The following is a 24,594-nucleotide window of genomic DNA, read 5'->3' as shown; positions in this document are numbered from 1 at the left end:
AAAGAATTGATTCTGCCATCTCTCTACCCTTATCCCACTAATAGTGACGAAACAAGTCTCCATTCTCTAGATCTGGTGAGGGCTATATATACGTACATCATCAAGATAAAAAAAATCTTAGGAAGACAAAGCAACTATTTGTACTTCCTGAAGGTCCTTGCAAAGGACATGCCCCATCCAAACCCACATTGGCAGAGTGGATCAGGGATGATTGCACAGGCCTACAGGGGGAAAGGGCGCGAAGTACCTAGGATACTGAAGGCGCATTCAACTAGGGCGGTAGTGACCTCCTGGGCACATAGAACCCATGCACCAGCAACAGACATCTGTAAGGCAGCCGGATGGTCGTCGATGCACACTTATTCTAGCCATTATCATCCTGTAGTTTCAGTCTCTAAAGAGACACAGTTTGGGAGAAAGATTCTCCAGAAAGAGCTGTAAAAAAAATGTTCTGTTTGACCGTATTAAAATGATGGTTTTATTGCCCTCCCGATTATTGTACTGCTTTGGTATATCCCATTGTGTGGGCTGCCATGGAGTAGGGAAAGGAACATTGAGAATTATACTCACCGTTAATTTCCTTTCTTTGAAATACTTCATGGCAGCCCTATATTTTCCCATATGTTTATGACGGCTTGGGAAGTTACGAAAGACACTATGGAGAAGGAGGAGCTGCCTTACATAGGGGCTAGGTGGGACAAAATTATTCCTGTCTACCCTAGCTGATCAGGGGATCATTGTGTGGGCAGCCATGGAGTATTTCAAGGAAAGGAAATTAACGGTGAGTATAATTCTCAATTTTCTTATTTATTGCATTTGCTTACCATGGGGAGATTCCAAAGCTGCACCTATGGGTGGCTACATTCAGACACTACTGTTGCTGTGCGCAAAACATTTTGCCAAACACTGGCAAAGATTGAAACAAAGACATTGAACCTCCAAAATCTAGTAAAGGTGTTGATTTAAGACCAGGTTGCTGTTCCACTGAGGCTCCATGCCAAGCTGCTCAGGAGGTGATCACCAATCTGGTAGCGTGGGCTGTAGAATCTTCCGGAACTGGAGTTCATCCTGAGATATAAGCATGATGGATGGTAGCCTTAATCCATCTCGTAACTGTCTGTTTCGCTGCAGTGCATCATCTCTTGTGCAAGTTATACAGAACAAGGCGGCTACCTGTTCTATGCAAAGAGGCCGATCGGTCCACTTAAAACTTAAATCCTCAAGGCCCTAACCACATCCAACAGGTGGAGTGATTCTTCCCTTCTAGATGCTAGAGTGATTTCTGCCATCCTTCCAGGTAAGGAGATTGAGGCCAACGGATTCCAGAGACTCTAAGGGTGGCTTCTGAAGCAACGATAGGACCAAGTTTAGATCCCATGGTGTTATCACTGGAACAAAGGGATATTTCACATGAAGAACACCCAGAAGAAATGTATGCACCTCAGAAATAGTAGCCAGTTTTCTCTGGAAGACTATGGATAACGCCAACACCTGGACTTTGAGTGAGGCTAATCTCAATACCCAGTTCTGGCCATCCTGTAAGCACAAGATTCTGGCCAGTCTAAAGGAAGAAGTAGGAACATCTTTACTTTCAAACCAGCCTATGCGAGATTTCCACAATCTGTGGTAATTTGTAGAAGAGGTCAGTGTGAGAATATCGGGTTTAACGTAACCTTCTGGGCTGCACAGCTGGTCTACCCGGTACCTATCCAACATCACCCAGGCAAATATCCACAATAAAACAAACAAGTTTATTTAACAAAATCGTAGCACAAAACAACAACAGATGTAAATAATAATAACTTGCAACAAATATCACTACAGTCTGGCATAGACAACATACAGTGTATAATAAAAACACCTCACCAGTATCCTTGTTCCTTTCAGGGACTCTCTTCCTTTAAGACTACCAGCAAACATAGTGGCCTTAAGTCACTGTCACTCCGCTTTCGGCGGACACACAGTTCCCCAAAACCTGGAGATAGATCTGGGCACGGCAGTACAATAGGGACAGATTGTCTCTTTCCTGTCAGGGGCAGAGATTATTATATCTCAACGCCAGCCTGACCTCAGCTATCACTCTTAAGTGAATGCCAATTTGATGTCCTCTAGAGCTCTCTTTTAAACCCAGAAATGTCCTCATCAGCAATTCCAGGATCGGTCCGATTGGTTCTTTCCTGTTTACCATTTCACAGGTAAACATACATGCAATGAGATTGCAGATCAGTCACTCCTGATTTAATTAGGAACTGGTATTGTTATGTGGAAAGATCACCCTCCAGACACACTTCCATTTAAATACACAATGCCTTCCTCTGTAATTAAACATAGAGCTCTGTCTGTAGACCCATTTCCTATGCTAGCACACATAGATCAAAGCGAAAGGAAGACAGGAGAACCCCTGGTGTGAAGTACATTCATACAGGACTGGTGGACAATAAACCTTATTGCCTAGACTGAATAATGGACTAGTCTGCATGCTAACGATATAAGTCGGCAGATATTTTACTACTTTCAAAATAGAATATACACAAGCTTAAATATGACAGAGAAATATGGGAAACCAGAGGGCTACAAAAAGTATATGTTTTTCTAGTCTGCCGTTTACAGGTTGACTTGATATTAATACCTTGTTTCCCCACAGTTAGGTTCCTGGATTTCATCATGGTTGAGATGAACGCCTCAGGTAGTGCCGTCAAAGCCAGCCATCGAAAGACCTGGTGGTAAAATGGGTTCTGGCTAAGAAGATGTTCTCCGAGTGGTAGTCTCCTAAGCATGGTGGCAGAAACACTGTGCTTAGAACATCGGCATACCATGATCTACTCAGTATAGTGCTACCATAATTACTGGCACACCCTTTCTCTTTGTCTTCTTTAGTACCTGAGGAAGCATGGGAATCAGAGAAAAAATATACACTAGCTCAGTGGAATCCAAACTTTTTTAGTTCAAGGCACCATTAGGGTTTCCAAAAATTTTTCAAGGCACCCCTATGCCAAAATAATTACCAAGTAGTCCCCCACCTTGCTTACCACTGGCCCTGGCAGAGGCACCCCTGTGAGACCTTCAACGCACCCCAGGGAGCCTAGGCGCACAGTTTGGGAACCACTGCACTAGCTGATACTTACAGAGGAACGTCATGGCATTTACTAGAAATGCCTGCGGATACCTGGATCTTGCACAGTACCAAGCTACCATGTGGTTAAGCTGAGAGGCCATGATGGCTACTTCCGTCTGACACCACCTCTCCATAATTTGATAGAAAAACTCTGAATGGAGGTACCATTCCCTGGAAAGAATGGCATGCAGAGTCAAAAATGTAGCCTCCCAAATGTCCACCTCTGGGGTAAGGATCGCCAAGATCACTGGGATATGACATTCCACCTAGTGCATGATTTGTCTGCCTCCTTCTTCGCTAGAGGATTTCTAGCATTAAACCAATTACAAAAATGAGGTGTGTCTGCGCTGTGAGACCCAAAAAGCAGCCTTTCACCTTACAGTACCCAATCCCCACAGGTACTAGAAAGATATAAACAAAGATGGTGATTTCTAGCATTGTCTGACTGAATATAGATGGGTCTGCTCCTCAAGAGGCACTGACCCTGCAGCAGACCATTTAGAATCGCACTTAGCTTCTCAGGACCAAATTCCCTTAAGATATCCTTGCAAGATAGCATCTGTGGTTACAATGGTCTAGTCCCAAACAGAGAAGGAGCAGCTCTGATTGAGATTTTTGTTCCTCAGTAACCACAGAAAAGACTGACAGGTCATTAGCGACAGTTTGAAAAACTATGCTGCCAAATAAGGATTGGACCCCGACCCACAATTTAGAATCTCGTTCTGGAATGTACAGAAGTGAAAGCGAGCAAACTTCACCATTCTGCCCATCAGCCTCAAGCAATGAGGATGGAAACTTGAGTGAAGGATTAACAAGGCTTTTACTTGTTCTTAAACAGTCAGAATCTTTAACTCTAGTAAAAGCACAGGGGCTACATTGACTAAACGGCAGGTTTGAAAAAGCCGAGAAGCTGCCTATAGCAACCAATCAGATTCTAGCTGTCATTTTGTAGAAAGTACTGAATAAATGAAAGCTAAAAGCCGGTTGGTTGCTATTGGCAACATCCCGTTTTTCAAACCCGCAGTTTAGTAAATATACCCCCTGGTGTTGAAGAGGAGATAAAGAAAAATCATTCAGCATTCTCAGATTCTGATCTCTCTAGCTAATAGTCCTTGGTTCTAAATACCCCCCCCCCCCCACCCTTGCCTTCCTCAACTTTCCCCTTACCACAAAAAGGAAGCATTCTGGTGTTCTATATAATTTATGACTTTATGCTTGTATGTTAACAATCAATGATTTTATATATCTTACCAATTGCCAAAACATTTATGTTGTACCTTTCTTTTATTGACAACCGCAATATTAAAAAAAGAATATATAAAGTTTATCACCTATTCATTCGATTATAGTATTTCCGCTGTTAATTAGAAATGGGTCAGGAGAAGAGGGACAGAGTTCACCTTTATCAAAGGGTCATCTAGGAACAGTATAACAGTCACCAGGTTGGTCCTTAATGGAGCTGCCATGACCTCCATAACTTTGGTAAATACCCTTTGTGTTGTAGTCAGACACAAGGGGTAGTGTACTGAACTGGTAATGGGATTTTTCCACGGTAAATCTGAGAATGCTGTGGTCTCCTTCCCATATTGTAATGTGCAGGTACGCATCATTTATATCCATAAGATGAGAAATTCATCTCGCTCCATGGCGTTGATCACTATACAGATTCGCTTGGGAGGCGGCACAAAGATGTAATCTCTTTTCACTATGCCTCCCACCCACTGAAAAAAAGAATTGATCCACTGTTCCCGTTAGAGCGGGAGCTGGGCCCCACCATGGATCTTTCTGGGTTGGAAGGGGACTAGTCATGCAGATTGTTTTTCAGCGGGCTTGGGGTACCAACAGGTAGAAAGGAGCTCTTTCCTGATGTGGACTAAAGAAATGATCTTGTCCAGTTCTGGACCAAAAAGGACAGTCCCCTCAAAAAGCAAGGACTCCAGAATTTTTAGGGATTCTGCATCTGCCTCCCATGATCGAAGCCAGAGATTATGTCTGGCTGCTAACAATAAGGCTGAGATTCTGGTTAGACCCATGCAAGCATAGGTCAGGGTCTACCCCAAGGACTCAGACACCTCCTTTACATGATACACCAATGGCGTCAACTCCAATCTAGGCATCCCAGCTTGTATGCCCTCACTGATTTGCCCAGACCACTTTTCAACCACTTTTATTACCCAAGCAGCTGTAAGAATGGCATTGAGTGAGGAACCTGTGGCGACAAAGAATCCACTCGCATTTTCTATCCGTCCTGCCTTTAAAGTAAGCAGCATTTGGAATAGGCATGATAGTGGATTTAGTAAGATGGACAATGGAGGCATCCACTCTTGGCGAATCTCCCATTTCATTGTCTCTGCTTCAGAGAAAGGGCAATTGAATCAGAGCCTTTACAGAAATTGAAACCTCCTAGCTGGTTATCTGCCAGGTATCACCCAACTGTTCAGATAACTGCATGGGGGAAGGAAAATAAACAGTCTGCTTCTTTTTCCTTTTGAATAGGCAAATGTTGTGAACAACCAGTTCCACATACTGAATATCAAGGGTCTGTCTGACCGCTAAAATTTAATCCTCAGCCCCCTGTCTACTGGAGGATTCATCCTCCTATACAGTCAGGTCCTCATAGCCTGACTCCCCTTGGATCTCATCTTCTTCCTGAAAGGAATGTTACGATTGGTAAACTCCAAAAATTTGGACCTGGTGGTGAACAAGACGCTTACAAGGCTTGTTAGGTGACAAACTCCCCAACAGCCTCACTAGGATGAAAAATATGGGCTTGAACCTGACTCAAAATATGCACATCAGGTTCCGAATTCCCGCTAGGTAACTTTGCCTGACAGTTAAAAGAGGTGAAATACAATACAGATCTTCCCATTGGCAGCATTGGATCTGGAAGTAGTCCCTTTTTCTGACATGAAGACAATAGAAAAAAAAAATAGAGAGAGACAGAAACTGTAGAAAACAATCTACAATACGGAGAGTGATTTAGCAGGCCATGTATCAGTACATAGCACAATAGTGTTTTATTTTAAATAAGAGTCCAGTGACCAGGGCTAAATAAATTCAGTACTCACCCACCAGCAGGAGCTGGTGAGAAATGACAAGTGGAACAATTTAGTCAGTACTCAATGCATAAAATCTGGTGTGGGTCTTACCCTGTACAGCCCACATCAGACCATTCCTTAGCTATCTGAATGTTCATTGTGGTCTGCCTGCCGTGCTAGAGGAGCAGAGGCACTATCTTCCTAATAGCCGAGGGAGACTGCAGTTAGACCTGTCTCAGCCATGTTGAAAGAGATTAAAACTTGTGTATGCCACGGCTCCCGGATGCAGTCCAATGCTTCACTGTGCAACCTAGTGCATATTCTGGGTTCTTGGATACTGTCTCTGTATCCAAGAACCCAGAAGGTGACCCTTCTCTGGGAGGCAGAATTCTGGAGAGTTGAGAAAGCAGGAAGGAAATGCAGACAGCGCCTGCCCCCTCTCATTCAGAGGTATTTTCCAAGAAAACACAGCTATTGGTACCAAAATACATTAGAGTAAATGTCTATGCTAGGAGTACCTTACTTCTAGCATAGCATCCTGCATACAACATTGTAAGCAGAGTAGCCTAAATGGAAAGAATGAGAAAAAGTGTAGTTGCTCCAAACCTCCCAAAAATCGCAACTGCGCTTATGTGTGAGTTACATCTCGTAAGTGATTCATTGACATATTTCACATCAGAACGCACTCCTCAGGTCTGTATTTGAATACAGGTGTACGTACGCACAAGTTATGTGCTCTTTTTAAAACCACAACTTACATATAAGTTGCATCCTGAATTGAGTCAGACTCTTAGCATATTGACAACATTACACACACATTGTTACTGTATTCTTTGTTTTTATGTTGAGAAAATTAAGGAAATCACATATTTGGTTGGAAGGAGAGGTCCATTGAAACGGGGTTCATAGTAGAAAAAATTATAGCAGAGAATAAGTATTTTTCGTTTTTATATTTACTTTGATTTATGGGTAAACTCTTATTTCTGTATTCATGTATTTTCTGAAATGTGGTGAAATTTCATAAAAAAAAAGGTTTCAGCTGCAGTCACTGAAGTGCTGTAGAGTTTATAATTTCCTTTGTAGTCACTATCCTTCTTTAAACAATTTTAAGAGTACAGGGACACATTTTAACAAGGTTGTAGGCTCATGGAAAAATATCAACTTTCCTTTATTTATTTTTTATTTAATTCTAATTAAAAATCATAATTCCCTATACTCTGGACATGACAATGGTATACTGGTCTCCTTTTTCTTATTGTTCTACCACCTGTTCCTGTTTTCCTTATTTCTTGAGTTCACTTATATGGACTTGGGTCTGTAGACTTTAAGACAAACACTAAATTATAATATGCATTACTGCAAATGTGCAAAAAACTATTAAGTAAAAACATTTACAGTGAATTAATGCACTTTGGTCAACATTACCTGCTATTCTTATGATTGATGAAATCCAATATACACGGCTGGGAAGTACAGCATCTGTATTTAAGCTCTCCACCTTGACACCCTCCTCAATGTCATCCCATTGGTCAAAGAGAGGAACCTTTACAGAGAAAAAAAACACACACATATGCTACAAAGTAAAGTCACACAAGACAAATGTTATTGCAATATAGAAATTAAAATAGTGACAAACAACAAATAATATTAGTGTAATATATGTAAAAGAAAAAAAAAAAAAAAAAGTTTATGTAAGAGATTACATAAAACATAAGGTAGTGCACATGCAAAAACAGAATCATATCAGACTCGCAACTGAGTATCTGTAACATGCTCAGAGAAGACCCGCAGCTTGCCCAATCTCCAATCATCCTGGCAGACACTTTTTGAGACTGCTGCCGGAGCTCCATTAGCAGAAGCCGGTGACTTGACTATATCACAGGGGGAAACACAGTGATCATTGACCTGCTCATCCTGGTAGCTTACGGCACAAGGTTTGGTGACACTTCACAGTGCTCAGACCTCCCTGGCGCACCTTAGACCAAGACTCCCCACTGCAGCAGGGCGTCTTCATGTGGCTGATGATGCCCACAGCCTAATCAACTAAGAAAATTAATAACCGCCGTTTGGGGATTCGATTGTGCTCAATATTGGGAAAAGAAAATGAGGTTTCTTTTTCCCTTTTATGGGAATTCATGATATTCCCGTCTGTGGCCTCCCCTTGACCATGCCGCCAGCACTAGAGACTAAAGCATACAGGCGCCTATCGGATACTGTAAACTTTTACCTAGTGCAGCACCTTGTCAGCAAGTGGGATGATATAAAATCTGCAAGCCAGATGATATGAATGGTCCCAATCCTCAGATTTTCACTGTCCCTGTCTAATAATATGTACTGGGGTTCTCTTAATTTCTGTTTCCATAGTGTTCCAAACTTCACAAAAAAAGAAGAAGTCTAAATGGCAAACAGCACTTAATAGTCTCAAAATGGCAATTTCAATCAACAATGAAGGTTCAGTATTCTAGCCACCAGCAGTTCATGCATCAGATTTATCAACACCAGGGGCCTGATTCATTAAGGATCTTAAATTAAGAAGTTTCTTATTTAAGTCTCCTGGACAAAACCATGTTGCAATGTAATGTAACATGGTTTTGTCCAGGAGACTTAAATAAGAAACTTCTTCTTCCGTAATGAATCAGGCCCCAGAGCATTATATTGGTTTATATCGTACCTCAGGAAAACTAGAATGCAAATAATGAGGATAAAGAACATGCCCTGCCGTTGCTGGTCTGTAACTAGAGGAACAAAACGGATACCGACGCTGTGTTGCTGTCTCCTCTTATCTGCTCCGTATTTCTGCTCTGCAATTATTTTTATTTTTTTTAAAGATATTTTATTGAGTTTTACAATACAGACAATGAGGGAAACAGGCAATACAGGTAAAATAGAACTACAATGAAGTTTCTACGTAATATAAGCAGCATATTGTTATTAATATGAAAATACAAAAGCAAATTTAGGGAGGGTTGGTAGAAGAGAAAAGAGAAAGGAAAAAATAGGGGAGAGAGGGACAGGGGAAATCACTAGCCAAAGCGATAGGGAAAGGGGAGAGAAGAAAGAAGAAGCTGATGAACCATATTGAGGATCAAGATTGGTAGCTCTGGCTCAAGGGCCTTAAAATGCAAGAGAAGGGGAGGCTCCGTGAAACTCAGTCCAAAGACTCCAGACCTTATCAAATTGGACAGGAGTGCGGCGGAGAATGCTAGTCATATACTCCGATGATAGACTTGCAAAGTGCGGTTGATAACAGAGGGCAGGGAGGGAGGGCTCGGATTTTTCAAAAAAAAAAGGGCTATTTGGCATTTAGCAGCACTAAGTATATGTGTGATAAGTTTCTGAGTTGATTTTGAAATCTTGGGAATAGAGTGCGGGAGTAAGGAATACGAAAGAGATGGAGGAAGAGAAATCTTAGTGATGCTGGAGATTAACTGATGGACCGACCTCCAGAAAGGAAGTAGTTTTGGACAATGCCACCATATATGAGACAGGGTGCCCTGCCGACCGCATTGACGCCAGCATAGCGATGAGGAGTCTGGATAAATCATGTGAAGACGGTGAGGCACCAAGTACCAACGGTAGAAGATTTTGTGACTGTTTTCGCTTATCTTAACGCACATAGAGGTCTTTGAGAGGTTCAGGAGAATTTTAATCCATTCTCCGGGAGGGAGCGCCTCCCCCATGTCCTCCTCCCATTTAAGCTCGTGAGAATCCTTAGGGGGGCAATTGTATTTTACCAAAAGGCGATAGAACGTGGAGATCAAGCCCTGAGAAGAGGAGCGGAGATCACAAAACGAGACCAAAGGAGAAGTTAAGTGTATATCAGTGACTGTGCGTCGGATAGAGTTATATAAATGTCGAAGTTGTAGGTATTGAAAGAAGCAGGATGAGGGGATGCGAAAGCGTGCTTGGATATCAGCAAAAGAGGGAAAGATTTGTAGCGGAATGATGTCGGAGAGGAAGTTGATGCCACATCGCGTCCAGTAAGAGAATTGAATCGGGCGAAGACCCGGAGGGAAGGCGGGATTGTTCCAAAGAGGCGTCATGCGCCATGAGTTAGGAGCTAAGTTATATGAGAAGACTGAATGAGTCCAGGAAGCAAGTGAGAATGCTAGTGGAGGGGGAGGCGTGAGGGAGGAGGCCGATGTTGAGATTTCAGCCAGAGAAGCAAGAAGGGCGAAGAAGTATCTGTGAGTGCAGCTTCAATATCGACTCAAACTCTCTGTCCCGGAGGAGGATGAAGGAGAACACACTGGGTGAGATGGGTAGCCCGGTAATATTTAAGAAAGTGGGGAACTCCCAGGCCTCCCTCCTGGATTGATTTATGAAGAGTCTGCATACGAATCCTGGGCTTCCTAGCTGACCAAACAAATTTAGTAGCCATTTGCTGGAGAAGTTTAAAGGAGTTAGCGGGGACTTTAAGGGGTAAAGTCTGAAACAGGTATAAAAGACGAGGGAGGATGTTCAATTTTAAGGGAGTTTATTCTGCCCGTCCAGGAGATAATGAGTTTGACCCACTTTAAAAGGTCAGTCTTAATGGATGAGAATAAAGAGTGGAAGTTTGCCGCGTACAGTTGATCATAGGAGCGAGTGAAGTAGATCCCGAGATATTTTAGTTTGTGGAGCTGCCATCTGAAGTCGAAGCTGGTTTTGAGGGTTGTGAGTAGAGTAGAGGGGATGTTAAGGTCGAGAATTTCTGATTTGGAGGCATTGATTTTATAATTGGAAAGAGTGCCAAAGAGGGAGATGTCCTTGAGTAAGTTTGGAAGTGATAGAAGAGGGTTTGTGAGTGACAACAGGATATCATCTACGTATAAAGATATTTTGTGTTCAGAGGGGCCTACCCAAACACCCGAAATATCAGGATTGATACGGATTTTGCAAGCCATGGGTTCAATCATTAGTGCGAAGATGAGTGGGGACAATGGACACCCCTGACAAGTACCATTTCGTGTTTCAAAGGGAGAGGACTGAAAGCCGTTAGCCAAAACAGAAGCAGTCGGATTAAAGTAAAGAGAAGCAATGCCCCAGAGGAAAGGGCCTCTCAGGCCCATGATCTCAAGAGTCTGTTGCATGTAGGGCCAGCCCACTCTGTCAAAAGCCTTCTCCGCATCTAAGGCTATGAGCAGAGTGGGGATGTTGCGGGAGTTAGAGACATAAGTCAGGTTAATTGCGCGGCGAGTGTTGTCCTTTGCCCGACGGCCCGGAATGAATCCGACCTGTTTGGGGTGCACAAGAGAAGTGATGACAGAATTCAGACGATTAGCAAGGAGTTTAGCAAACAATTTGAGGTCTACATTCAGTAGAGATATGGGTCTAGAGTTTCTGCAGAGTTGGGGGTCGCGATCGGGTTTGGGTATAACCACGATATCTGCCCGAGTTGTTGCCTGATCAAATTTAGAGCCGAGGAGTATAGAATTGAAAAGTTCAAGGATCATAGGCATAAGGGAGTCGGCAAAAGTTTTGTAATATATGGACGTGAAGCCATCGAGGCCAGGGGCAAAAGTATTTTTGAGTTCCTTAATTGTTTGGGCAATTTCATCGGATGTAAACGGCTCATTGAGAAAATCAGATTGTGCAGAGGAAAGTGTGGGCATGGCAATAGAGGACAAGAAGTCCCTGATTTTAGATTGCAAATAGATCGGATCTGAAATTGGAGATGGGAGGTTATAGAGGGAGGAAAAGAAGTCTCTAAAGATATCGGCTATTAGTTTCAGATCATAAGTAGGGTCCCCTGAATGATTCTTGATAGAGGCAATGCGGTTACGAGTACGTTTAGCCCGTAATTTCTGGGCTAACCGCTCTATCTCCCTTCTTGTAGAACTTCTGGTGCAGCCAACCAAGAGTTTTGGCTGCCTTTTTGGAAAGTAGTTGCTGTAACTGCCCACGGAGATTGATCAGTTTGCGAGTCTTGCATTTAGGGAAACGCTTTTGTAATGTCGTAAGAGCTGCGATTTGTGATTCAAGTTCAGCGATGCGAGTGAGTTCAGCCTTATGGCGAGAAGCCGACAATCCAATCGTATGGTAGCTTTATGTGCTTCCCATATAATTGAGGGCGAAATATCTGGCGAAGAGTTCAGAGAAACAAATTCCTTAATGGAATCGGAAATGGAGGTAATCTGATCAGGCTTTAGGAGAAGAGAATCGTCTAGTCGCCATTTTGGGGGAGAGGAGCGCGGACGAGGGAGAGTAATTTCGAGAAGAACCAGGGCATGATCGGACCAGCTAACCGGAAGTATGTCAGAATCAATAAGTTGTTGAGTGGTGAAGTGATCGATGAGGAGGAGGTTAATGCGAGTGTGGATGTTGTGCGGAGCTGAAAAATGAGTGTATTGCCTACCGGAGGGATGGGCGAGACGGCAAGAATCATGGAAGTCATAGGATTTAAGGAGGGATAATAAGGTTTTAGATTCGCGGCGAGCGGAGGCATGGGAGGAGGAGACAGAAGAGGTATCCATCCCGGGGTCCAGGGTGGAGTTGAAGTCGCCACCTATAATTATTTGACCTTGAGCTACGGAGGAAAGTTGTTCAAAAAATGCGGACACTAGGAGCGTATTGCGTAACTAAGGTAAGCTTGGTGCAACCTAAGGATCCAACCAGGATTAGATATCTGCCTAGAGGGTCGGCGTAAAGAGATTCCAAAGAAAAAGGGATGTTGCAATGTATGAGGATAGCAGTGCCGCTTTGTTTACTATCGGAGGATGCATAATAAGTCTATGGGTAGGTCTTACATGTCATTTGAGGGTGAGGAATCTTGAAGTGTGTTTCCTGAAGGAAAATAAGATCTGCTCTGAGACGTTTAAAATGCTGAAGGGCCATTGTGCATTTAGTGGGAGATTTAAGGCCATTAGCATTAAGGGAGATAATTTTAAGAGTCATGGTGGGTCTGGGCATTTGGAAAGAGTCAGAGGGGTAGTGATGAGGGACAGAGAGGGGAGAGAAAAGGTAAGGCGGGAGACCAACTTCCCCGGAGGAAAGCCAGTCCAGGTTTGAGATAAGAGGAACAACATAGGTACTGGAAAAAGGAGGGCAAGGCCTGGACAGCCAAGCGTGAATGGGAAAAACGACCTTTGAGGGGTAACGGGAGCGGGATCGCAAGTCAAACAAAAGGAAATGAGGATACCCAAGGAGGGGCTGCAAATAGGAAGCTTTAACAAGTAAACTAAACATATGAAACCAAAAGAAGAGCTAGGTAAAAATCACATTGATGAAAACCAATTAAATGAGCATTATGTTATATCTGTGGAATACCTAGGAAGGCAACAAAAACCATGACCACGGACACCCAGCAGCAACTAAGTGGAGTCTAAGTAAGACCCCTTTACCATGTAGCAAAATCACGATGCCCAGTGTCCGCCGAGACGGCAAACCCCCTCCACAGGACCACAGCGAATATAAACAGCTTAAATAACTATAATAACCCTAGGACAAGTATAGCACAATGTCAAATATCAGTGCGAGTCTTAGGGAAAAGAGCTAAAGAAATAAACTCATAATGACTGGAACCAGCAAGACTTCAACAGTGTAAAATATAAAACAGCATCATATTATTATTATTATTATCATTTATTTGCTAGGCGCCACAAGGTGTCCGCAGCGTCGTACATAGTATAAACAGTAAACCATACAGGGTTAAACAGTACAGAACAGTAAACACAAAGTACCAGTGCTTCAGAAACTCCGGGACAGACAAATGGAGTAAGGACGGAGCAGAAGAACAGGTGTGGAGACACGAGGGAAGAAGTGCCCTGCTCAAACGAGCTTACATCCTAAGGGAGGGTGGACGAAACAGACATGAGAGGGAGCGGTGATGCCAGTGGAGAGAGGGAAGAGCGAGCAGAGTAGGTGAGGGGTTAGGTGGATGATTGGTAGGCTTTAAGGAACAGGTGAGTTTTAAGTGCTCGTTTGAAGGAGCACAGCTTGGGAGCGAGACGGATGGAGCGAGGGAGGTCATTCCAGTGTAGGGGGGCAGGTCGGGAGAAGTCTTGGATTCTGGAGTGGAAAGTGGTAATGAGTGTGGAAGAGAGGCGACAGTCAGTGGGAGAGCGCAGGGATCGGGCAGGAGTGTGAATGGTGAGGAGGTCGGAGATGTAGGGGGCAGTAGACTGGGAGAGAGCTTTGTAAGTGGTGGTAAGGAGTTTGAAGAGGATTCTGTAGAGGATGGGGAGCCAGTGTAGGGCAAGGCAGAGAGGGGAAGCAGAGGAGGAGCGGCGTGAGAGAAAGATGAGTCGAGCAGCCGCATTGAGTACAGAGCGGAGGGGGGGCGAGATGAGAGAGGGGGAGGCCAGTGAGGAGAAGGTTGCAGTAGTCGAGGCGGGAGATGATGAGTGCTTGGATGATGGTTTTGGTGGCGTCTTGTGAGAGGAAGAGTCGGATGCGGGCTATGTTGCGAAGTTGGAATCTACAGGCTTGGGCAAGGGATTGGACATGGGGGGGCAAAAGAGAGAGAGGAGTCAAGGGTGACACCCAGGCAACGGAGCTGGGTAACAGAGGAGATGGTGGTGTTGTTAACAACGATAGAGAGGTTGTGGTGGGAGGGGAGTTTGGGGGGAGGAAAGACAATTAATTCAGTTTTGGAGATGTTAATTTTGAGAAAGCGGGAGGACATCCAGGAGGAGATGGCAGAGAGGCAGTCAGATACGCCAGAGATAAGGGAGGGAGAGAGATCAGGAGAAGAGATGTAGAGTTGAATGTTGTCAGCATACAGGTGATACTGAAGACCAAAGGAGGAGATGAGCGCACCGAGGGAGGAAGTGTATAGCGAAAAGAGTAAAGGGCCAAGGACAGAGCCCTGGTGGATACCTACTGGGAGTGGGGAGGGGGTGGAGGAAGAGCCAGACATGGAGACAGAGAAGGTGCGGTTAGCGAGGTAGGAGCAGAACCAGGCATGGACGGAATCGGAATCATAGGTTGTGAACGGCGAATTTGGTTTTGGGTCTTGCCACAGGAGGGGAGAGCCGGTGGAAAAGGGCATAAGGCCCAAGAATTGCCCTTAAACAGATGGGCATAAACTAAGGCTTTGGGTTGCCCCTGAAGTGGCGAGACCTCGAGTGTAAACATTATAACAAAATAAGCTCGTCAGAGAAATTAAAACGAAAAAGAGGATTTATATACTTACGTTAAATCCGTTTCTCTGATTCCGTCTGGGGGACACTGCTTACCATGGGGTGTGAAGGGGAGCATGGGAGTTGGCACCTAGCTAGTTAATTTCTAGCACTGCTGACAGACCCCTCCCCTTTATAACTCCCCCCTGCCTCTTCCTCCTCAGTTAATTTAAAAAGCCCCAAGGAGAAGGGTCAATCAAACAAGAGCACACAGAAAAAAAGCAGAAGGGAGGGATCGCAGTGTCCCCCAGACGGAATCAGAGAAATGGATTTAACGTAAATATATAAATCCTCTTTTCTCTTTCATCCAGTCTGGGGGACACTGCTTACCATGGGGACGTTTTAAAGCAGCCCCCTAAGGGTGGGACCGCTCTGAAAGCCCTGCTCGTAGAGCACTACGAGCGAAATCTGCATCTGCGGATGCGAATACATTAAATTGATAGAATTTGGTAAATGTGTGGACAGAAGACCAGGTGGCTGCCCTGCAAAGCTGGTCAGCAGAAGCCCCATTTCTCGCTGCCCACGGCGTCCCTACCAATCTGGTGGAATGGGCCGTAAGTCTCTCCGGCACAGGCCGGTTAGCTGTAATGTAAGCCTGCCTAATAGTTGCCGTAATTCATCTTGCAATGGACTGTTTTATGGCTGGCCAGCCTCTTTTGTTAGAATCATATAGGACAAACAGAGAATCGGTTTGTCTAATTTGAGATGTTCTTTTGACATAAATAGGGAGAGCCCTGACCACATCTAACTTTTTCATAGACTGCCGATCAGAGTGAGAAGTATGAAAAGAACGGAACTACAATTTCCTGGTTCAAATGGAAGGAGGACACCACTTTTGGAACAAAAGAGGGGAGTGTTCTCAAAACCGCTTTGTCCTCATGAAAAACCAGATATGGCTCCCGGCAAGACAGAGCTCCCAATTCCGATACCCTATATACCGATGCAATTGCTAAAAAAAAAACAACCTTCCAGGTCAAACACCTAAAATCTGCCTCAGGTAAAGGTTCAAAGGGAGGCCCTTTAAGCATGTCTAGTACCAGGTTACGATCCCATGGTGCTGTAGGTGGAACATAGGGAGGTTGAATATGTAAGACTCCCTGAAGAAAAGTCTTGATATCTGGCAAATCCGCTCATTTCCGATGAAAAAAACCTGACAGTGCCGATACCTGATCCTTTAGGGAACCTAAATGAAGACCTGCTTCCAGTCCATGCTGAAGAAAAGCCAATAAGCGAGGGAGACGGAAGGAAGACGTGTGATATGACCTATTTTCACACCATCTGATATAGGCTCTCCAAATCCGTTGATAGATGCGAGACGAAATTGGTTTTCGAGCTTGCATCATAGTGTTAACTACACTGGGGGGAAAACCCCTAACCCTCCAGAGGCTGGCATCAACAGCCATGGAATGGATTCAACGGACTTCTTTGATTCCGAATCTCCTTCCAAGGATTTCAGCCATAACGTTCTTCTTGCTAAAATGGATGCAGCCTGAATAGAGGAGGACACAGATGTCGAGTTCTGAGCCGCCTCATAAAGGTACCCTGATGCCTCTTTCAGATGCAAAGCCAGGGGAAGTAAATCCGAGTCCTGTAAGGCCTCTGCCAGTTGGTCTGCCCATGTTTCCATGGCTCTAGCAACCCAAGCTGAAGCAAACGTGGGTCTAAAGGAAGAACTCGCAGCTACAAATATAGATTTTAGCTGGGATTCCACCCTGCGATCATTGACATCCTGCAGAGCTGCTGAACTCGGGACTGGTAGTAAAGTGTGTCTGGCCAAACGGGCTACTGGAATATCTACCTTAGGAATACTCTCCCAGCGGGCCACATCTTCCTCCTGTAATGGATACAGGGAAGAGAACTTTCTGGGAACAGAGAACCTTTTATCAGGCTGTTTCCAGGCTCCCTCTGCAATATCTCTAAGTTCTACCGAAGGGGGAAAACGAATAGCCTTCCTTTTGGCCTTCTTAAAGAGACTTCTGTCTCTAGGAGTAGGATCCTCCGGTTCTGGGAGGTCCAACGCCTCTCTTACCACTGAAACCAAATCATTAATAAAATGGCTTTTAGGGTCTTCTTCCTGTTCCAAAGGCTGCCCCTGGTCAGGATCAGAATAAACTTCCCCCTCCTCCTCTGAAACCCCCTCCGGGTCTGAAAGGACCATAAGGGTATTAGTGGATCTAGGCCTCTTCCTTTTAGCAGGCGGGATGTTTGGGGATTCAAGTAACTGGTTTAGTTTACCCAAACCCTTTATAAATGCTGTGGACCATGCCGGTTCTGTGGGAACAGGGGCCTAGTCTGTAAGCAATGAGGAAGGTCCTGGCATAGACTCTTCAAAAGAACCTGTGGAAGCAGGGAGGCCCAAAGGCGTCCTAGCACTATTAGCCACCGCGGCTGCCACAGTAGACATCAGCTGATTGGACTGTGACACCATCTGTGCTAAAGAGGAAACCGACTGTGTCAGGGAGGCCACCCAGGCCGGTTCCTCCGTCAGTGGGGCTGTAACAAGCTGGGATTGCGTAGGGGGACCCCCTGTATTGCAGACAGAACATAGTGCAAACGGGTCCTTCTGCCCACTAGGTAATTTTGCATTACATTTTGAACATGTGAAATACTTTACTTTAGGGCCCTTTCCTTTATCTGTCATTTTACAAAGGAAGGCACACCAAACACACAGACTTAAATTTAGCTATTAGAGAGCGAGAGACAGCAGAGAAAATAATATGAAAAAGAAAAAAGAAACAAGTAATCGGACATAAAAGTTATACTTGTAAATTGTTAAATAAAAATAAAATAACTTGGCAAGTGGGAGAACTATAATATAACTCCCACTAGCCAACTTTGCAGTCAGCAATACAATAATATATGTTTAAATAAATCAGATACTTAGCCACAGGCCAAACAGGGGAGAAGTCCAACCGCAGTGCCTGGTGCCTGCTCCCTCTGCTCTGCGTTCTTTCCCGGGTTTCTATTTGGCGCCAAAAGGCCGGGCTAGTCCAATTTTCCCTGGAGAGCAGGGGAGCTCTATATCTTAGCTCCCCCCCCTCTGATAATGCTGTCTCTCTGTATTGCTTTTCCTGCCCCATTAGCGGGGAGGAGAAAGAAAACAAATAATATATGGCAGAGTAGTGGAGCCCTCAATTGAGGTCTCCGCAGCGGATTTCCACCCGATGCCCCCTCCTATGTATGAGGGGGGATCTTGGTATGGCCCCCTTCCATTTCCTCTCCTCCGCGGATTTAAAAATGGCCGCCGACATTCTTTTCATTCCGATAACCGGCCCTCCATGCCCAATGGCAGCGCCGATTATTGGTGAGGCCTCAAGAGTGACAGCGGTCCAGAGAGACCACTAGTCACTCTGTATTCAAGCACCCTGATTTGCTCTGCCAGTGAGAGCCTCTGGCTCTCAGCTGACAGAGCAGTGCCTGCGCTTCTGTTCTGGGAGTGTGCTCTCTATAAAAGAACACACTCCCAGGTCTGCCCAAGATATTCTCCTAAAAAAAAAGAAAATAAAATAAAATTTAGCAGCAACTAAAACAGTGCCTAACTCCATGGGCACCTAGAAAAAAACTGAGGAGGAAAAGGCAGGGGGGAGTTATAAAGGGAGGGGTCTGTCAGCAGTGCTAGAAATTAACTAGCTAGGTGCCAACTCCCATGCACCCCTTCACACCCCATGGTAAGCAGTGTCCCCCCGACTGGATGAAAGAGAAATAAATGACTTTAGAAATAGGGACAGTTCAAATAGACATATTTACATAGTGGACCATTCAGCTTGTGGAGGCCGTTTGCGGGTCACAGATGACGAGGTGGCTGATGAAGTCAGCAGGTCTGGGAATTTCAAAGTTTGTAATAAGTCCCGACCTTGTTCCGGAGTCTTAATTGAATAAGCGTTGTTGTCGTGGAGAAAGGAGAGCTGAAAGGGAACCCCCCAACGATAACGGATGTCAGATGAGCGTTAGAGTCGGGTGAAGTCAGCTAGGTCTCGTCGTTTCTTTAATGTGATAGGAGAGAGGTCCTGGAAAAAGAGACGGTGAGTTCCAGAGTAGGAAAAGCACCGTTGATCTCGAGCAGCAAGAAGAATCTTCTCCTTAGTGGAATAATAGTGAAGGCGAATGATGACATCTCTGGGAGGTTGAGAAGGTTGAGGCTTGGGTCGGAGGGCCCGATGTGCACGGTCCAGGCGAAAATCAGCAGGGAATAGCTCTGGAGCTAAGGTGGAAAAGAGACCCTGCAAGTATATGGGTAGTTCTTCTGCCGAAATCGACTCGGGAACATTCTTGAGTCTAATGTTGTTCCTTCGGGAGCGGTTTTCTTGATCCACAAACTGATCTTTGAGAGAGTCCAGGTCAGCACGTACAGCAACTATGTCCTGGTCAGTTTGAGTCTGGAAGGTGCAGAGTTCTGTAGTTGTTTTTTCCAGAGAATTGGTGCGAGCCCCCAGGGCAGCAATTTCCGTGCGTAGCTCTGAGACTAATGCCCGAAATTCCGACTGGATAGTAGCCTTCACTTGTTTCACTATCTCAGCCATGGAGGGCTGCGGAGAGTCATCGTCCGAACTCGTGGATGCCAGGGCAGAGGGGTAAGGGGGCAGCCTTGCCACCCCTGGAAAACATACTGGGCATTTGAGGCGGAGGGTTCTTCTTCGATTTATGCAACATGGTCAGTCTACATAAACACACCACCAGGAGGAACAGATATCAAAAGAGGTAATGAGGTTACTTTCAGGGTAATGCTTCAGAAAAAGACCCGCTCCCACGGGACATGTGGTGCTAGAACATGGATAGATCGGACTGGAGTATCAGTTGAGAATTAAATCAGACGAGTGTATCCACTACATGGGAAAGCGGACAAAGTCCATAAAACCGGGAGATGAGTTGAAACAGGTCCTCGGGATGCAAAAATCTTACCACACAGGTCACTCAGTAGGGATGCATGTAGAGGAGTAGTAATGGATGTTGATGTTGTTGCTGGGAGAACTCCGAGGGGGAGTGTTACTCCAGGGAGTGTAGGACTACAAGTAGCTCCGGTTTAGGAGGTTAGATGAAGGCACCGCTCCCCTATGAACTCAGGATCAGGGAGGGAATACCGCGAGCAGGTCTGAAGCCCGTCTCTTTACTTCAGCACCGAAGGGTATGTGAGGCCTAATATAAATAAAGCTGATTGAGTGAGGGATCCAGATTAGGGGTTAAAGGTACACCCCGTGTCAGCTTGTATGTTGAGAGCCTAGATTAGCCCCGAGGTAGAAGTAGATAACTGTACCAGCTGACTCCAACTCTGTGTCCAGGGCTGTGGAGCGCTGGATCCCCGCACACTGACCTGCTGCTGATGGCGATGAGAAGGCTTATATAGCAGAGCCTGCAGCTAATTGAAGCCTGTAGCAGGTAGTCTGCGCTCCAGATAGCGCTAGGTGCCTGCGCTCTCCGTCCCCTCCGTGGGGGATTCTTCAGCAGCCGACCGGAAGTTCGGCTCAGCGGCACTTCCGGTGGATGTCGCGGCGGAGCTCGCGGTCACAGGGGCGCATCCCGAGTAGGCAGGTAAAACACAGGGCATGCGGAAACCAGCTGTATTAGCAGGGGAGCTTTATCAAATTTTTTGGGCCCGGATGGAAGCCCGTGTGAAGAGGGGTGAGCTCGTGTAGTCCCGGACTGGGAATTCAGACAGGGGAAGGCCCCACTGCCAATTTGTGTGTTATGTAGCAGTTGGGGGGGGGGGAAGTGGCAACCGAGTGTAGAGGGGCACAACACGCTGCCTATGGATGTGGTTGGGGGTAAAAAAGGGGCCAGTGGACTGAGGGAAATGCTCGGTTAGGAGAGAGCCAAAAGGTGAAGCACCCGTCCAGAATGGCCACCAAGCCACGCCCCCTCTGCTCTGCAATTTTATCGAAATATATTCTTAGTCAACCAGCGTCTGGAGCTGTTCCTGGGAATCCCGTAGTACAGGCTGAACCAGCAACATATGACACTGCTTGGCCCTCGGGTAGGCAGCTAAACACCCGGCACTAGGGAAACGTGAGCTTCTTCCCTGCACCCCTGACCAGAGCTTCATCCAGCAAGTTCAGTTAAGTGTACATACCATAATATCTGCAGTGAGCTGAACCACGGGCTTTGAGGCCTACTATTGGACCCATTGCTGAGCCACCAAAAGTAATATAAAGAGAATATCCCCATCTCTGCACTCCGGTCTGGATAGCAGCAGTGGTAATCGAAGCCTGGTACAACCCAGTTATCTATAAAAAAAAAATAAAAAATGTTACCATGAGCTTTTCACCGCACTTATCTCCCAGAGTGATACTGAACAGGAGAAGCTGCGACAAATTATTACTGGTGAGACTAGCTCCATTGCTATAACCAAGACCTAGTTTGAATCTTTTGTTATTACATCTTATCGCCTCAATATATGCACGTGTGTGAAACCACTGTCTCAGGAAGAAAACATCACTGAATGTTTGAAATAAAATAAGATACAGGAGGGCACTAATGTATAAAGGTGCAGCACGTGGTTTATGGAGAATTCCCCAAAATCCCCAAAATGAATGTACAAAAAATTATAATAAACCTCAAGCGCTCACTTTCAATCACAGCAAGGAAGGGAATTGCTTCTCATATCAAACGAACACATGTAATCTTCTATACTCCGAAAGCACTATAATAGAACTCACAAAACATATACATATAGTGCAATACTGTTATATAAAAGGAAGAAATACACAAGGTGTAGAAAGAGTCCTAGGTGTTGTAACCCAAACCATAGTGACCCTTCTTTCCCAGGTGAAACTCAACCTTTAGGTAATCCTTCTTCGTGAAAATGACCACAGGAATATAATCCCTTAGGAAATGTGCTTACAAACAAGCGCAGATAAATGGTCTCATCAAGATAAACTTTAGATGGCGCCACTGTAGTCTCCAGGTTACCTTTTCTCCAAAACTCATAAATAAATAAGGGAGAAGTATCTAGTGCATTACAATTCAATGATGCAAAATTATGTAAACAGATATACACTAGCAATAGAGCAAAACAGAAAGAACTTAAAATACCAAAAGACTGATGGTATTTGTCACTCGTACCAGAAAGTTTCTGTGTAACTCATACATCAAGGAGGAATAGTCGATGGTAATTCCAGGAAGATCCATCTGAAGTAAATCAAACAGATTCCAGCAGGTACGAGACAAGTAAAAGGTCCCACCAAGTAAAAGGTGGAGGAACCTTTTACTTGTCTCGTACTCACTGGAATCTGTTTGATCTACACCAGGAGGATCTTCCCGGGATTACCATCAACTATTAACATGTTTTTTTACCCTTTGGTGATTTCACCCGAGGAAAAGTCTAAACATGTATATGTCACAGAACCGCAAAAGATACCTAATTGTTTTACTAATTCTCATTTATTGCTTGGAATGGAGCCAGTTATATACTCCACTGATAAGCATACTTATGCATGAGTTCTGATCATGATATCCAGATTAAGATAAACATCAGCATTCTTTTACTATCCGGGAGCATTTTTATGTCAGAGTGAAAACGTTTTACAGTGGAAACACCTGCTACTTCCAGTCGGTTTTCGGGAGGCAATTAACATTACCTGATGATGTGGGTGCAGTATACCTGAGAGTTTCTGGATTGGTATACTATAATATATACTTAGAAGTTGTATCATTTTTCACCACCTCCCATTAGGGACACATCCTAAGTTTCTTTAAACTGGCACAGAAAATGCATGCTACAATTAGCTACTTGTGTGCTTTTACTATACTTCTAAATAATTATCTGGCTTGTACTCTTTGGATTGTATATTCAACAGTGCACTTTTTTTCATGGTGTGCGAAGATAAGTAGACCAACTTGTCTGTTCAATTTAATTTATTAGTTTGTACATACCGGAATATTATAGACATTTTATTCTCATTAAGTGGGTATTTATTGTCAATCACTACAGCAACAATTATTTTATCAATGTCTTTTTTAGAATAAGGTACCAATACATTTCTCTATGTTTTTATATATTGTGTTAGTTATGTTCATGCTATAATTGCTGGTGGCAATTCTCATCAATACTTTCTTATCTGTTTTATCAAATTTAGTGTCAGCAAAAGCCTTCAATTGTGGATGGTTTGAGGCTATTAAGAATGTTCTCCTAAACCATATGTATGCCTTCCATAGGCAAGATGGTATATGAGCACTCTACGAGTACTTGACAGTGGATCACAGTCCAGAATCTCTGGATCTGCCCATGACTTACACAGAGCACTAGGGAATCTCTCAACTGGTGGCAGTGTCCAGTAATAAAGGAAAGGGGAGTATCCCTTTCACAAACAGAATGGGCTGAGTTAACGAAAGACTCAAGCTCCAAAGTTTAGATTGCACACAGACGAAGTAGAAGGTCGATAGCAGCAAAAGGAATGTAAGTTTGCGAGCAGGGCGTACTCACCTCTTTGTCTGTTTTACCCAGTTTGTTTATTACTATGTTTGTCCCCAATTGTAAAGCAATATGAAATTTGCTCTCGCTATATAAGTAAATGTTGGTGATGATGATGAAAAGGAAAAGAACCTGCATGCAAACATTCTGGAAACAAGGGCACAAAAATATCTTGCAATCGGAGGTGTTTGTAAGCTCCTCATGTAACAGTCAAGCACAATAAGGTGCCAGTTAATCTCTTTCAGCATCAAATTAACACAAGGGAGTGGACATTAAACGAGGAAGTGTTGCAATAGTTAGTGGAGAAGTTAGGGGTCCCTCAGATAGATCTGATGACGACAAGTCAAAACACCAAGACAGAGTGATTCTACTTTTGTCACAGAGACTGCAGAGCAGAGGGATTAGATGCTTAGATTAGACCTATGTGCTTGAAACTGGTGTATGTGTTTTCTTCTTTTTCTCTCACTGAAGATTAGGAGAGAGACTGTAGAGTTAATAGCCGTTCTTCCATTCTAGCCTCACCGATGTGATTGTTGATAGTGTGGAAAATGCTCCTAAAACAACCTTGACCTCTACAAATTCAATCAGATATATTGCATCAGGAACCAATTGATCACTAGTAGCTGAAGATTGTGTAACAGTGTGCTCAAGAGTAAATTAATCCCTAACAAGGTAATAGAATACAATACAAGCAAGAAAGATTAATTCTTCATAGTGTATTAAAGAGTATGGAAAATATTTATACTTTGGAACAAAGCAAAACAGACCAATCCAGTGATGGTCTTTGTACCTCAGGTGCTTGATTCCAGAAGAACCTGGCCCTAAGTACTATGAAGGTGCATATCGCAACACTTAGCATTCTTGGACTCAAGACTGTCTTCGGATGAGCTGGTAGAAGATTCTTTCAAGCAGCAAAAATAATTTGTAACTGTATTA

At 44.3% G+C, this 24,594-nt stretch overlaps 1 protein-coding gene across 1 annotated transcript in view; it reads right to left on the bottom strand.

Annotated features, from left to right (window-relative positions):
• Nucleotides 1-24,594, bottom strand: part of L3MBTL2 (L3MBTL histone methyl-lysine binding protein 2) — a 342,206-nt gene that overhangs the window by 214,892 nt on the left and 102,720 nt on the right. The window contains 1 exon segment of the mRNA XM_075182790.1: nt 7,579-7,696. Coding sequence (XP_075038891.1) covers nt 7,579-7,696 — 118 coding nt within the window.

The sequence above is a fragment of the Mixophyes fleayi genome, chromosome 8 (assembly GCF_038048845.1).
Source record: "Mixophyes fleayi isolate aMixFle1 chromosome 8, aMixFle1.hap1, whole genome shotgun sequence".
Taxonomy (NCBI): domain Eukaryota; kingdom Metazoa; phylum Chordata; class Amphibia; order Anura; family Limnodynastidae; genus Mixophyes; species Mixophyes fleayi.
The sequence above is the reverse complement of the archived record's forward strand: the minus strand, read 5'-3'. Positions and strand labels throughout refer to the sequence as shown.